This window comes from Girardinichthys multiradiatus, chromosome 15 (assembly GCF_021462225.1).
Source record: "Girardinichthys multiradiatus isolate DD_20200921_A chromosome 15, DD_fGirMul_XY1, whole genome shotgun sequence".
NCBI classification, from domain to species: Eukaryota; Metazoa; Chordata; class Actinopteri; order Cyprinodontiformes; family Goodeidae; genus Girardinichthys; species Girardinichthys multiradiatus.
The window spans coordinates 11,919,902-11,936,258 of NC_061808.1; the positions used below are offsets into that span (position 1 = coordinate 11,919,902).

The following is a 16,357-nucleotide window of genomic DNA, read 5'->3' on the forward strand; positions in this document are numbered from 1 at the left end:
CAACAGAAGACCAAAATCAATCCTGAAAAAACACTTGATTGGTTACTTTCATTTTTAAATTGAAGAAAAAATACTGAACACTCATTTAAAAAAATGGTTTTAATCAAATGTTCACCATTACAAAACAAAATAAATTTTCACAACTCAGAAAAAAAACATTTTTCCTGTTCTTAGCTCCATTTCTCATAGTGGTAAGGATGTGTGCTTTTTCCTCCAGGATGTTCCCACCCACAGTTCTGTTCTGCTGAGGTGGTTTGTTGACAAAGACATGTCTAAATATCAGGAATGTGATAAAACACGTTGTGTCAAACCCCCTAATAAATACCCCTGTTAAAAAAAAAAAAAAAAAAAGGAAACACTCCGAGTAACTCATATGTCAAAGTCCAGGTTGACTGATATAACCCCCTTTAAACCGCAACTTAAAACTGTTTGGATAATTGTAGACTAACTGCAGTGGCATGTGTAAACGTTTAGGATCAATGAAACCGTGTATGTTTCGGCTCTATGGTCATAGATAAACCGGAGCATCATTTAGTTACAGCCAGATGATGCTATATACACAGAAGCGTGGTTAGCACCTTCAAACAGAATGGAGGTGCATGGAGCCTGAGTTATGTTTTACAGGAAAAAAAATATACATTTGGTGTCAATGTTAGTTTGTGCTGGATGACAATTTTACGACACTTGTATAAACAATTGGGGGGGTTTATCTTCATTCAGTGGTTTTGCTTATTTCACCAGTCCAATTTTCTTTGCCTCAGTTTCGTAAATAAGCAAACGCCACATCTTCACAATGAAGACCTCAGCTTCTTCATCAAGTACCTGAGCAGGAGAGAGCAGGATTGGTTTTACTGTTATGTTATGAATGCAACAGGTTAAATGAACGGTGAAACTTAAAATCTAAAACTCACCATGGCAACATCATCCAAGATACTTTGTGGCATACTGTGAGCCATCACCTGAGGACAGACAAGAATATCAGTATCGCTTTTTCTCCAAATCAGAACAATACCAGATGAATGTTTTCTAGACCATCAGTACCTTTGAACACACAAAGTCCACTAATGTCGGCTCTTCCTCACCGATGTACTCAATGATTTTTTTATTGATCCAGGGTCGAACACGTCGTTCCATTAAAGTCTGTAAAACGAGATCGCAACACAGGAGCTGGATTAAGACGTGAACATGCAATCTATCATTTACTGAGGCGGCAAAGAGAAGAGGTAACACTCTCAACTTGGTCCTTAAAATAGAAAACTGTTCCTTACTGTGTCGACCATAGACCAGTCCAAAGGGTAGGAGAACAGTTCTGGTTTTGCTGTTGGAATCTTCTCTATCAGGCTCTTGATGTGTTTGCGTTTCTCCTCGGTGTTGGCTCCTTTTATGCTGGAGAGTCCTGCACCATCAACGCCGAGGCTCTTGTCGTCGTCGTAATCCAAGGGCACCAGCTTCCGCTTGCGTGGCTGTTCGTCTGCCTCCTCATCATCAAATTTGTTGAAAACGCTGTCCACTGGAAGCTTCTTCCTCTTGCCTGCATTAGGCTGGCTGGGGCTCCCAGTAGCACCTGGAGAGGACACAGGTGAATGAGTTTTTCCAGCTGAGACACAAAGCTGTTCTGGTTACTGTGAGACAATCTGGAAATCTGTCACCATCTCATATTTAGGAGTTTCTATTCAGGAGTTTATGTGAGCAGATTATTACGCATATAATCCTCTGTATGGAAACCATTTTAAAAGGTCAAATGACTGGGTTTAATAAGGGGATAGCATTAGAATAAGGTGTTTAGTTTCCTTTCATTAGTCTCAATGCTTTATGGAGAGCTATTGAAATAAAATGTATAAAATTAGTCAACTAAATGCTTAATGAAGTCCTGATTTCCTCTTAAAAAAAACTTGTGTAACTACTAGATATTACATAAAGTTGTCGTCTTATCTGCAATGAAAACATACTGAATTACACCCTCACTGAACGTAACATGTTCACATGCCTGCCTTTCACACTTCTACATAGAAGCAAAGCTTATTTAATAAAAATAAAAAAACCTAGTTTCAGGCTGAGGCCGATCTTCGGACGGTTTTCCTCCTGTGGCAGAGCGTCAGGTGGGGAGTTTTCATGAGGGATGATGATGCCGCAGGGCGACTCCTCTCCAGGGGTGTTCGGAGACACATTGCCACTTGCTGACGATACCGAAGGAGCGGCTGTAATGGGCCGCATCATGGGCTTCAATTGTGGTTTTCCTTCAAGGTTGTCTTCATCATTATCGTAATCCTCCTCCTCACCCTCCTCCACCTCCTCATCAGAGTGATTAGGCCGTGAGCTGGGTTTTGCCTTTTCCGGCTCCTGTCTCCGTTCTCTATGTTCTCTGGAACCTCTGCGGCGTTCGCGTTGCTCCTCAGGTTCAGGCTCTGGGATGATGGGCGGCTGTCTCAGGCGCTCCTCCTCCTCTTCTTCCATCTAAACCAGTAACAGGCGGGTAATAGGAAAGCAGCATCCAGTTACAAATTTAATAAGGAATGCTAAATATGAAAGCAGATACGCAGAGAGACTCAGAGGAGAAAGTGACCTTCAACAACAGACAGCATGCCACCTCACCACAACTACACAGAAAAACGCAGTGAACCTTAGTTAAAGAGACAATGATACCCTGCGTAGCTCTGCGTCTGGGTCTGGATGTCCCTCGTCTAACAGCCTCTGTCTGATCTCCTCCAGCTCCTCCTTCTCTCTCTTCCTGTCACGCTCATCCGCCTCCATCTCCTTCTCTCGGTCTCTGAGACGCTTCTGCAGCGCACTGCCCCTAGGGGTCACAGTGAAAACATCAGCCCTCAGAACAATAAACAGCTGCTGTTACATGATCAGTGGAGGTAGATCTAGGTCACAGCATCTGTGCTCACATTTGTCACACATAATCGGGGTTTCTACACATTTTTCATCTAAAAATTCCAGTTCTCAAATATTTTCTCCCATTTTAAAATAGAAATAAGAAAGTTCACTATGAAATTTATGATAGATGTTTCTATTAAACGGGTTTTAAATTTGGAACAGAAAAGGGAAGGAATGATGTTCTTGCCCACCTGTAATACTTGGGATCATCCCTGTCATCATCGTAGTCTTCCAGAAACTCCTTTAGTCGTTTTCCTTCTTTTACCTAATCAAACATTTTAAAAGAAGAGTAATGTATATAGGCATAAAAGAAATATTTCCTGTAATTTTTAAACTAATACATTTTATTACATTTTGCTTTGTTGGAAAAGAGAGTGGTAATTTACTTTGCTTGACAGGTTAAGTGTTCGTAAGTGTTTGGCTAAGTTTGAATTGTGATCCTTAAAAATGAGCCGGAGAGTTTTGTACATGTTCAGCATGCTCTCACCATTTCTCGTCTACGATCATCCTCCCTTTCCGCCTCCTTCGCATAATCCCGAGCCCTTTTCCGCTCCCTCAGCTCCCAGTTTTTTAGACGCTATCACATAAACAATTGGGGTAAAGCAGACACAGACATCCATAGGCTAAGAATGTGATATTTTAAAAAGGAAAAATTATGTAATAATAATGTTCCGATTCCCTTTAGTCCACTAGATTTTGCAAGAATCAATGTAGGAAAGAGAACTTCTAACAGATGGGACACCTTTTGACATATGACCTTTAATCATGGAACTTGTTTGCTGAATTTCCTACCTCCTGATATGCCGCCTCTTTATCCCGGAGTTTTCGTTCCAGCTTCCTGCGTTCATAAGCATCCTCCTCATCTTCCTGGTCCCGCTTCTTGTCCCTCTCTCTTTCTCTGTCTCTGCTCACTTCCCTTTAAAAACAAGTTTATGATAAATTAGATGTTTTATATCCCCTTAGATAAACATATGTAATAAATGAGTGACTACTGCATAAATAAAAATATCATCTGTAAATTATGTGTCTGCACTGTCCTAGAACAAATCTGAGTTTAGGATCAGGTTAGATCAGTTGCAGTGTATACTAGTTGTTTTTGGTTGATTAAGAAAATAAATCATTATCTCAATCTGATGTGTAGTGAAATATGTAATGTGGATTCTGCAAATGCCAATCAGATTTCAAGAAGAAAAAATAAATTCAAAAAATGCTACGAATGTAAGTTTTTGGTGCAAGCAATGCGTTTCTTTTTCCCAAATCCTTACTGTGAGAACATTGCAGACCAAGCTTTCTAACTGAAAACACGTTAAATCAAGAACTCCCAAGCATGGCTTTCCCAGAAATCATTTTTTGGCAGTTTTCACGGTCAAAAAACAGCCCAAGCCAAGGTAACCATGTTTGTTTGGCAACAACCAAACAGGTACGTCTTTAGTCAGTACAAGCCTGGCTTCTACTTTCACTTTAGGAAATGTCTTTCTCTGGAATTTCGATACGATTAAATTTCTTCAGTCCTACATTTTAATGACATTATGACCTATTTGTCCATTATTCTGCTACTTTAGTATTTTCCAGGGTGACAATTGATTGTTTACATGTTAGTTTCTTTGTTTTTTATCTCTGAAAAGACTGTATGAAATATATAAAGACTATAATGTAAGCTTCATCTAGCTGTATAATAAAGCCATGAACTACTGTGATAGGGAGGTTTTAAACAGCCATACTTTGTTGTAGAAGAAAACATGTTGACACAGGAGATTTGACTTTTAGATGCAGACTACAGGCTAATGACACAATTTTAGTGTTTTAGTCTGATATCCCTGCTCTGAGCAAACAAGCGCAGGAATCAACTGTATGGGAACTTAGCTGGAAACAGCTTCCCACGGACATGTCTGCCACAGTTTCTGGGAATTTAAAAGTGCTTACCAGTGAATTACTGAAATTGGCAAATTTTCTTGTTATATCAGGCTATTTAAGGCCATCTAAACATATAAGAAGATTCATATTGATTCTTTCACTTCACACAGGCGCACATCTATTTACTTTACCTTGATCGGCTGCGTTCGGGGCTCCTGTCACGGCTCCGGTCTCTATCCCAGTCTCGCTCTCGCTCACTCTCCCTGTTCCTGCGGTCACGTTCTTTGTCTCGGTCTCTCTCCCGTTCTTGTTCCCGTTCCCTCTTCCTTTCTCTCTCGCGTTCCTTCTCCCTTTCGCGGTCCCGCCGTTCTCTTTCCCGCTCTCGTTCTTTTTCCCGCTCCCTCCTATCACGCTCAAACTCCAGCCGCTCCTTCTCCCGCTTGTCTTTCTCCTCTTCTAGTTTCTGCAGAGCAAAACACAGACAGGTTCAGAATTTGCTACTTGACATCCAATAGGTGTTTGCAATAAGTTGGCATATGTGCACAGATCAAGTGGTTTCCAGATCTTGAGAGGATTCCAAGGAACATGCCATAACAACTATGAAGCCATAATCCTATGTGATGGTACAAAAGACTACCACTCACAGAGAGACTTCATTTATCTAAAGCAACATGATGCCCTTTGTTGCTTCAAAGGTGAAGGATAAAACTACATTTTAGCAAGAATGTAACTGGAAACCACTCAAATTGTCAGAAAGATCTGTGGAACATTTGATTTTTGGCATTCATAACAAGAAAATGCAGCAAATCAAAATACTTTTTCTTCCTTAAGATCCCTTCTTTCAAGAAAAAAAACAAAACAAAAAAACAGAAACAGGCATCAGTCTTTGGTTGAACTAGTTGTTTGTGACTTACAGGTGTTGAACTATGGACTCAGCCCTTCGCTGCCCCTACAAGCCTTTTAAGTTAGGCCTGGGAGGAAAGCAGGTCACACGGTATATAAGGGAAAAACATTATGGGATTTTTGTCTTGCTTAAGCATCAACAATCATCAACAATAGCCTTCAATTTAATGGCTAACACCGCATTTGGAGTAACTCTACATCAAGAAATGAACATGATGAACATTAGTTACATTTCTGCACAGATATATGAAATTGTAGAAGCAGTCTTACCCCTGCAGAAGTCTTCAGCTTCTCTTCTTGACTAATCACACACACACAAAGACCCCAACCATACAATTTAGCAGCATTACACACAAGGCTTTGAAGAAATTTCAGAAAGGTTTATAAGCAAGTACGCTCTAATATGCCATTGCAAGGAAAAAAAAAACAGTTTATGGGTCCCATTTCTCTGTGCTGTCATAGAAGTAAAGCTGCATGTTATTTGAAGTTAACAGCTACCAGGTATAAGCTGGTCTTTAGCAACAAACAGACTAATGAAAAGCCTTGGGTGTAACAAGTCAAGAATAGAAAACATGACAACAATGTGAGCAAGGACATTAAGATTCAAAGTTTTTGCTTTAATGTGCAATACTTCACTATCTGACAGTAGTTTACATCTTTCATTGACTTGTCCCATGCTCTACTCTTCATCCGGACGGGAGATTAACAGATTGCGTTTGGAGAACCGGGACTTTGTGGACTGTCCCTAAAATGTTCCACATCGAGTAAGAAACGTCTTGATGCACTACAAACATCCTACTTGAAGCTAAAGTTGTACAGAATCATTCTAAAACGACAATCCCAAAAAGTCATAGAGTACTGAAGAATTGTTGCCTTTTAGGCAGACGCATGACAGCAAAATAAAGGCCATGACTTAAGATGCACAGAGAAAATAGCCGGTCAGAAACTAAAAGAACCCAACTTTTCTTCCGATCAATGAACGCACCATACACAAGGACTACCCGGTTGCAGTAGCAACCTACACACGTTATCGTTTTGATGAGTTTGATTTTATCTGCTATGGAACATGCTGAATAAGGAAACGCTCTAATGTTTTTGGAAATCTCACAGCTGAGGTAAGAGTCTACTAACTCTACAGGGAATACACACAAAGACTGCTGTAAGTAATGCTAACCCCACTAATCGTGCTTATAAAAACATGATAAAGACAGTTGACAATTTCAACTCCGTAAATCATACTATATTTGGAAAGATTAGTGAAATCCTGTTCAATGGCAGAGCTGTGTAATGTTGACTGCTTCCAATTTCTCTCTCTCTCTCTCTCTCTCTCATATATACCTAGCCGTCGCCTCTGGTCCAAATAGAAATAACAAAAACCTTTTAAAGCTTTTGTAAAGTTACAATAAATTAAGGAAAATATTAACACATAACAGAAAATTTAGAGCATTTCCTCTCAAAATATTAGGCTCTTAATTATTTTTTAAATGACCCTGGGTAAAAAATTATCTTGGGCACTCTACATTTTCTAGGCGTGCAAACATAGTAAGCTATAGTATGTCTTGTAAATAACAGATTAGTTGTGTCTCATCTTAGTTGGGTTTTATTTATTTATTTATAGCTACCTGTCCTAAAACCTGTAGCATTTCACTGTATTCACAGATTTTCAGTGATGCAGAGAAACAGCTCCATAACTTTGGTTATATTTTACAATAAACATTTTATTGTGAAGACAGTTCAGTTTATCCAGAAAGTTGAAAGAAATACTTTAATGTTATTTATTGATCCTAAAAAGAAACTGGAATTAGACGCTCAGACCATACAAACTTATTGATCGGAAATCGGCCACAAAAATCATCTCTGATCGGTGCATCTCCAGTCATGAATACTCAGTTCATTCACTCTGGCCTGTTTTCACCACCTTAGACTATCTAATAGCCATTGCTACTGTAACATGACCTTACCTATTAAATTATTTTTGAAAAAGCAACAAGCGAAAGAATTGTGAAATACATTATAAGTTTGCAGAGACAAACATATCAGATATAGCCAATCAGAAAAAATTAAAGCCTTTTCATTGCAGAGTTAGAGGTTTTTTTTTTTCATTTTGCAACTAATGACATTAACTGTTTTTACACTTTAAGACACAAGGGTTCAATAGGTGCCATCTTCCCTTATAAAAGCTTTTTCTTCTTACTTACCTCTGTAGTGTAGTGTATTGGGGCTTGATAAGTACAATGATGTCCATGTCTTTTGGCTCATTTAGGTTACATTTTAGTCTAAGAAATTGTGGTTCTGTCACTAGTTGTTTTGGTTAAATCATGCTATAATTATAGGGCTTGGCTTTTATTAAATTAGTTTTAAGAGAAGAACCATGTGTTCTTTTAATCCTTTGCTCATAAATCTAACATTTATTTTGTACAAGAAAAGTAAACAGATCACATGGTGAGTAGGTGGAAGAAAGGAGAGATTTCATGACACACACACACACACACACACACACACACAGAGAGCACGTACCTTGTCAATCTTCAGATCATCATACTGCTGTGGAGAGGGCGTCCCCACCTCACACGAGCATAATAATGGTTACAGCAAAAGTCACTGCAGTGGTTACTGAGTCCTTGTGCTTTAACATGAACACTATTAAGACAGACCATCATTTATGGAGAACTTGCACTGGTTCACTGACTCTTCACATTTCCAGGGACCTGCCAATTCTATTTACATTCATGATTAGGAAGTAAATATGTCATCTGTAATGCCAAATGTTAGGCTGAATTACACACAATTTAAGCCCTGGTCACAAAAGAACTGTGCAGTTGCCCCAAAGCAAGTCCTCAAGAGGGGGACGCCCAGCATATGTATAAAGGAAAAGAAGGCTGATACTTACATCCTATCCTGGCAACTTTTTCCAAAGCTCTGAGATTCATCTTGCTTTAGTCACCATATGATCACTATCATAATGGTGGGGTTTAATGAATAGATTAGCTTTAAAGTAACTTTACATCGTCTCCATGCATTTTTGTGTGATGAATGAAGAAATGTATCTCTAAAAGGTCACACTTAATAATTTCACTACAGAGGTCACAGGTTTCAAATCAGGCCTGAGAGAGGTGCTATAAATACCAGTAATTTGCTGTTGTGTTTAATGTTTTTCTATACTAAAGACTGAAGTAATGCATATGGTGTAAATGTTTGGGAGAGCCAATTGGTGGATGTGTGTCAAAGACATCAGCTGTTCTAATCAAAATATGCCAACTCTAGAAGTGAACTACGTGACAAACTGTTGTCCAAAACCTGTAATGTAATTGCAAAATAAATGAAGCCACTTTACCTTGTGAGTGTCACGAAATTTACTAATCTCTCTGGAAATCAGGTCCCGCTTGTCCTCCTCAATGTCAATAGTGTTGATGTCATCCTATTAAGAGAAATATCTCAATTGCTATACTAAAATATCCATTTAAGAATTCATGCCAAACAGAACAGAATTTCACTTAGAGAAAAAGGACCACCACTTTACCTCTTCTTTCTTTTCCTTTTTTCTCTTTCGTCTTTGGGCATCGTCATCCGTGGAAGGCGCATTGAGTTCTGCTGCATATTCCCGCATCAATCCATCGATGGCATCTTTAACTACCTGATCTCTCTTCTTTGTCTCCTCATCAAGAACCTCCTCCTCATCAGCTCCGTCATCTTCTGCCTTCTTATTTTGCTAATACACAAAAACCCAAATCATTCCAGCTTTGTCATCAAGTCACCCTCCAATTAAGACACTGTAAAAAAACAACTTAATCTTAAGTGTGTATACAGCAATTAAAATGTAAAAATGAAGCATGATGCATTCTTGGGAGAAACAAATACATGTACAAATAATAAGTACTAAAATCAATATGTTAAAACTAATTCACACCCCATTTGCTGTCTTCTTCTTGGCCTTCCACTCATCCAGCTGAGCTTTAGTCTTTGCATCCACCTTCACCAGGAGGTTTTTGTCTCCAATCTGCAGGTCATGAAGCAACCGCAGAGCTCGCAAGGTGGACTCTGGCTCCTTGTATTCACAGAAACCAAATGCTGCAACAGACAGGTTAATGAAACTAGACGTGAAAGGCTGACCAGAAGCAGTGATTTGGGTTTTGAAAGCATAATCGTAATAAGCAACACTAGGCAGGTTTGTTCTACTGTAGTAATAAAACGGGACAAAATTTTAGGAAACGTAAGGACAATCTATTTTTTCAAAATATAATAGTGCCTGAATTACCTTGAAGCTTCCCAGAAGCTCCTTGAACTCTTTTCCAGCTCAAAACAATACCACATTTCTGTAAAAGTGGAACAAAGGGAAAAACATTTCATGATACAAGAAACACTGGAATATGTATTACTACTATTTTCTGGTATAGAAAAGATTAATTCAAGAAAACGGAGCTCATCTTAAATGTGTGAGTTATTTTCTCAATATTACCGCCAGCAACTGTCTGATCAGCATGTCTGAAGCTTTCTCCGATATGTTCCCCACAAACACGGTGGTGGTGGGCCCGCTGCTCTCATCATCCTTGGCTCGATAAACAGAAAAGTCTTTCTTTGGAACAGGAGGCTTACTGACAACTGGAACAGAAGGAACCATAACTGCAGGGGCCGGGGCCATGATACCCATGTGAACTGGGATCATTGGAGCTCCTGAAACAGACACAGGACATGTATACATAAAGTAGACACAAAGCTTTAAGAACAAAATATATATCAAGATAAAACCTGAAAACATGCAAATCCTATAATACATCCCAAGATGCAAGTCTTTTGCTACCAGGAAGGGCAGTAAAACACATCTATGATCAAACTTTGTATAAAAAAAAATAAAATCTAGTCATAATATTTAAAAGTTGCAATCTCCAGGTCAAGGCTGCCATTTTTTTGTGACCTGAGAGCTATACATATAAATGCTTGTTTTCAGCCCTTATCTTTATGCCTTTTCAAACTGTTCCATTCCTTTAATTATTGTGTATACGCAGCACTTAAAGAAACTGAAACTGACTAATTAGTCACATTTATGGCCCTCATATGATTACATTAAAGGTGTGTAACATTTTAAATTATAAACTGAATGGAAAGCATCACATGCCTTTACTAAAAAACCTTAAAAAGATACCCCTTACATAACATGACATGTAAAAATTTTATTTTTATTGATCATTTGATAACCTTCCCAATGCTAGCTTGTGTCTGCTGATCATTTTGTTCCTTCACTCTTTTCTACCTTTGTACTTTTGGTCATTTTATACACAACTTGTTATGGTCCATCTGCCATGGGTGCAGAGTATGTGACAATTTGTATCTTCAGGAAGTCATTTTTTTACTCATTTGACAAGTGGAGATACTGTAAGGAAACGTAACTATGTGACTAACAAATATGTAAAGAATATGCTTACAGTTGCATTGGTTTAATCAAAACTGGCATATTTGAATAGCTGTCTGGCCAAAAAAAGGAAAAGAATTTAAGTATATAGGGTGTAAAACAAAGTTTTTTAAAAGTACTATTCAGTTACATTAAAATATTTGAATAACTCAAACTATTTTATGACTGTTTAACGCCATAATTCTTACAGAAACATGAACTTATATACTTAAGTTTAAGTAAATTGCTACAAAGTGGAAGTAGAAAGGGATGAAATGGGGTTTTAAATTGGTGAAGGATCAATATTTCACCAGGAGTAAACGACCAATATACATTGAACAAAAATGTGAAGAATTGGCTTAACACATGCTTTATGATTCTTTTTATTGTAGTTGTTCTGGTACCATCTGTGATATCTTGAGAAGGGAAATTTCACCGCAGTTATTTTTTGTTCTTTCCAGTATTACCAGTATTTTGGAAAAAACAAAACAAAACTCACTTTTTAAAAAATTTTACGAGAAACAATGTGCATACATTGACTATGGATAGGTGGGCGCTTACCTGAGGGGAAGCCAGCATATTGATGAGGTATCCCAGGAGGGGGCAACAGCGGCCGGTTTAAATGAGGGGGGAAGGACATTCTGAATGTGGATGTAACCTAATTAACACACAATAACACTTTTAATTAAGTTATCGATTGTGACATCTTAGATTTTTTTTAAACTATACAAGATTTGTGCCGATATTAGTTACTATCGTTTTGAGCACACAAAAGAAATACTTCCTGCTATATTATCTCAATGCTCAACTACAAATCGGCAATGACATTTACTCGACCCAGCTGGAATGTTATTTAGTATTAGCTAGGTTTATCAAGAGGCTATCAACTAATTTAACTTCGTGAAATCCAAAGCTCCATAAACTATTCATTAACTTTGAGTGTGACAACTAAAAACAAGCAGCTAAGTTAGCTAAAGCTAGCACTGAGCACGTTCCAACACCCGGCAAAACTCAATTATGCTAACTTGACATTAGCTCTAGTCGCCGTAACCTGACATACAATACAGGCTTCTGGTCGGTTAAAAATACGTTTTAAAGAAATACGAAGATGTACATTTATACATACCACAATGCCAAGTGAGACGCAGCTAGATAAAATCCACTACACAGAGTTTATGTATACTGAAATTGTCGCTAACCTTTAGAACGTTAGATTAGCACTGTAGCTAGCCGCGGCCTTCAAAAACACTTGCACGCATGCGCATTACGCGTCTTCTTCTTGTATTATTTTTGGCAGTTGGCAAATAACTTTATGATGTGCATTACCGCCATCGACTGGTGTGGAGTGTGGTTCTTCATGGTTTTAAATCTTATTTACTATTACAACAATCAAATTCTATTTATTAATTTAGTTTTTTTTGAAAAATCTAATTATAATTTGAATATGTTTGCTACCTAAACGTCTTTGCAAAGTATCTCTCAAAATAAAATTTTCTTTAATACCTACAAATTCTCTCCTTAAAATTGTTCTTTCTTGTTCATATTTCTGACACTTCAGTATTACATGTTCTATTGTTTCCTCTTCTCCACAATGATCACATGTTCCTGTATTATGTTTCTTTATCTTGAACAATGTAGAATTAAGTCCTGTATGTCCAATTCTTAATCTTGTAATTAACCTTTCTTCTTTTCTGCTCCTTCTTCCAGTTCTTACTTCTCCTACTATCTTGTTGATTCTGTAAAACCATCTTCCTTTCTTTTCTTCATCCCACCTCTTTTGCCACTCTTTCCTGATTCTCTGTTTAATTATATTTCTTGCCTCTGACCTACTAATATTAATTATAAAGCTAATGTTGTTTTGTGTTGCCTTCTTTGCTATCCTGTCCGGCATCTCATTCCCTCCAACTCCTACATGTGCTGGTACCCATAAAAACACTAATATTAAACCCATCCTTTGTATTCTAAATAAAGTATGTTTTATTTCCAACAAAATGTCTGGTCTACCCTCTGAATGATTATGTTTTAAACTTAATAATGCTGAACTTGAGTCTAAACAAATTATTGTTTTTAATGGTTTTATATCCTCCACCCACTGCACTGCTAGCAATATGGCTAATAATTCTCCTAAATATACTGATAATCCATCTGTAATTCTTTTTCCTACTTTTATTTTAAATTCTGGTATTACAAATGCTACTCCTATTTTTTCATCTGTTTTTGATGCGTCTGTGTAAATCTGGACATAATGATAGTAATTGTTTATATATTCTTGTATTACACTTGAATCTAATCTACATTTTGGATCCTTTTTCTTTTTCATCAATGCCATATCCACCACTGCTTCTGGTAACAGCCACGGTGGCACTACTGGCAAAGGCAACATTGAACTTATTTCTTTTTCATATATTTGAAATTCTTCTGCTATATTATTGATAATCCAACCAAAACTCTTAACTTGTTTTTTTTCTTCTTCCCAGCATGGTTTTAAAATATCACGTGTGGGATGATCCGGATTATTGCTTTGTAAGTTTATCCATTAATTTATTGCTAACTGTTTCCTTCTTAAATCTAATGGCATCTCTCCCATCTCTACCTGAAGTGCTGCTATTGGACTGGTTCTGATTGCTCCTGTACAAATTCTTAAAGCTTGATGTTGTATATTGTCTAATTTTATAAGATGAGTGTTTGCTGCTGATCCATAAATTATACTTCCATAATCAATATTTGATCTAATTAATCCTGTATAAATTCTTTTTAATGATGTTCGATCTGCTCCCCAATCAATACCAGCCATACATCTCATAATATTTAATATTTCTTTGCATTTATCTATGATTCTTTCTATATGTACTTTCCATATAATTTTTTCATCAAACCATATACCTAAAAATGTTATATTTTTTACTTGTTCTAAAACTTGATTGTATAATTTTAGTTTTATATTTTCTCTTTTCCTTTTCTGTGTAAACACCATTACTTTTGTTTTTTCCACTGAGAACTTAAATCTCCATTGCTTTGGCCATTGTTCTATTCTACTAATCTCATCCTGTATTTTCTTTTCAATAAGTTTGATATTACGACCCCTTTTCCATATAGCTCCATCATCTGCAAATAGTGAGCAACCGACTTCCTTACCAATATTTTTAAATACATCATTTATCATTATAGAAAACAATAACGGACTTATAATACTTCCTTGAGGAGTACCATTATCTATTATATATTTACCTGACTATTCTTGACCAATTCTTACTTGTATTGTTCTTTTTGATAAAAAATCTTTAATCCAATTAAACATTTTTCCAGTAATACCCATTTTATTTTATTTAATTAATAATCCTTCAACCCACATCATGTCATATGCTTTTTCTATGTCGAAAAATACAGCTACTACATTTTCCTTGTTTATTTGTGCTCTCCTTATTTCATATTTTAAACATAATGCAGTCATTTGTGCTTCTCCCTTTTCGAAACCCATTTTGATTTCTAGATATATACCCATTAATATTTAAATAATATGTTAATCTATTATTTTACAAATATTTGATGTTAATGCGATCAGTCTATAATTTTGTGGTTTTGTGTTATCTTTTCCAGGTTTAACTATTGGAATAATTATTGCTTCCTTCCAGCTCTGTGGCAGCTCTCCCTCCTCCCAGACTTTATTGTATAATTCTAACATTTTTTCTTTTGCTTTGTCATTGAGATGTTCTATCATTGTATAGTAAATTTGATCTTTTCCAGGTGATGTATTTTTTGTTTTCCTGGTAACAAAGTTCAATTCTCCTTTTGTAAATGGTTCATTTATTAATTTATTCGTATCTATGTTATTTCGCATTAAATCTTTATATTTCATCTTTGTGATTTCCCTACCTTTCTTTCCTTCTTCACTAATATTATTTGAACTATGAATTTTACTAAATGTTTTAGCTAATATTTCTGCTATTTCTTTATCTTCCGTTATAGTTGTATTATCTATTTTTAATATAGGATATCCATATTCTTTTCTAATACCCTTCATTCTTTTAATCGTTTTCCAAATTTGATAAATTTTTGTTTTTCTCCCCACGGTATTACAAAAGTTTCTCCAATATTCTCTTTTTGCATTCTTAATGATCTTTCTCACTTTTGCTTGCTTTCTTTTGTACTCAATTAGGTTCTGATAAATTGGGTTACTTTTTAACATTTTAAATGCTTTATTTCTTAATTTTATAACTTCACTACATTCTTTTGTCCACCACGTTTTTTTATTGTTCTTTCTTCCTCCTTTTTTATTGATTCTTCTGCAGCCTGTAAGATTTTTTTTACAGATATTTATATTTAAACTATTTATATCAATTGACTCATCTATTTCTTCCAATTTCTTTTGACTTAAATATTTAAATTTTTCCCAATCAGCCTTATTAAAGTTCCATCTTTATATAACCCTGTATTCCTGTTATTTATTAATATTCCTGTTATGATTTTAATGGGATAATGATCACTGCCTACTGTTGTATCTTTGTCAATGTCCCACTCACAGTTATCGGCTAAACAATTTGATACTATTGTTAAATCAATCACAGACTCTGTACCTGTTTTTACATTAATTCTTGTTCCTCTTCCATCATTTATACATACCACATTTTTTATTTCCTTTATTTCTTCAATAACTTGTCCATTTTTATCATTACATTTTCCCCATAATGTGCTGTTAGCATTAAAATCTCCACACCAGATTACTTTTCCTTCTAAATACCTCTTTAATTCATCCATCAACTCGAATGATAATATTTTACATGGATTATAAAAATGTATTATCTTACATTTTTCTTTTTTATTGTAAATTTCAACTACTATGTATTCTAAATTTTTACCTTTTCCTAATATCTGATATTGTATTCCTTCTTTTATAAATATTCCACATCCTCCTCCACTTCCTTCTATTCTATCCCTTCTGATATTATTATACCCTTTAACTACAAAATCTAGGTTTGGCTTTAACCATGTCTCCTGTATACATATAATTTCTGGTTTTTCATAAATTCTATCTATATACCCTTTAAATTCCTGTCCATTAGCGATTAAGCTTCTTGCATTCCACTGTAATATTATCATATGTTTTTATCAGCTGGGGTTCCTCCTTGCCTTCCATCTGTTTCCAACTTTTTATTAATGTTTTCCCAAGATCCTTCTTTAAACCCTAAGAACTTTTCTGCTCCTCTGACTATTATTTTAATCTTTTCTGTTTTGTGTTTAGCCTGTTCAGTGCAGTTAATGACATAAGTTACAAATAATATCAGTTTTTCACACACATTGTAACATTTTCCTCTGATTCCACTTTTTTTTGTTGAT

At 36.1% G+C, this 16,357-nt stretch overlaps 1 protein-coding gene across 2 annotated transcripts; it reads right to left on the minus strand.

The window, feature by feature from the left end:
- Positions 1-84: 84 nt before the first annotated feature.
- On the minus strand, positions 85-12,292 carry rbm25b (RNA binding motif protein 25b). Of its 2 annotated transcripts, none has more exons than XM_047387142.1 (17): positions 12,150-12,292; positions 11,585-11,681; positions 10,094-10,308; positions 9,893-9,950; positions 9,545-9,705; positions 9,158-9,346; positions 8,972-9,055; positions 4,926-5,197; positions 3,673-3,796; positions 3,368-3,457; positions 3,072-3,145; positions 2,644-2,794; positions 2,043-2,454; positions 1,269-1,564; positions 1,042-1,140; positions 912-959; positions 85-822 (listed from the first exon to the last, which is right to left on the minus strand). In XM_047387142.1, exons 2-17 carry the CDS (start codon positions 11,661-11,663, stop codon positions 730-732), a joined length of 2,445 nt encoding a protein of 814 aa, XP_047243098.1. In that variant the 5' UTR covers positions 11,664-11,681; positions 12,150-12,292; the 3' UTR covers positions 85-729. The 2 variants fall into 2 exon arrangements, with proteins under 2 accessions (XP_047243098.1, XP_047243099.1); XM_047387143.1 differs by having other exon boundaries at positions 12,223-12,246.
- Between the last annotated feature and the right edge of the window lie 4,065 nt (positions 12,293-16,357).

Excerpts from the sequence above, each read along its gene's own strand:
- rbm25b (XM_047387142.1), bottom strand. The coding sequence starts at position 11,663 with ATGTCCTTCCCCCCTCATTTAAACCGGCCGCTGTTGCCCCCTCCTGGG. Across the intron at positions 10,309-11,584 it reads ATATGCTGGCTTCCCCTCAG|GAGCTCCAATGATCCCAGTT; the intron begins GTAAGCGCCCAC and ends TGTCTGTTTCAG. Across the intron at positions 1,565-2,042 it reads CGGCCTCAGCCTGAAACTAG|GTGCTACTGGGAGCCCCAGC; the intron begins GTTTTTTTATTT and ends TGTCCTCTCCAG.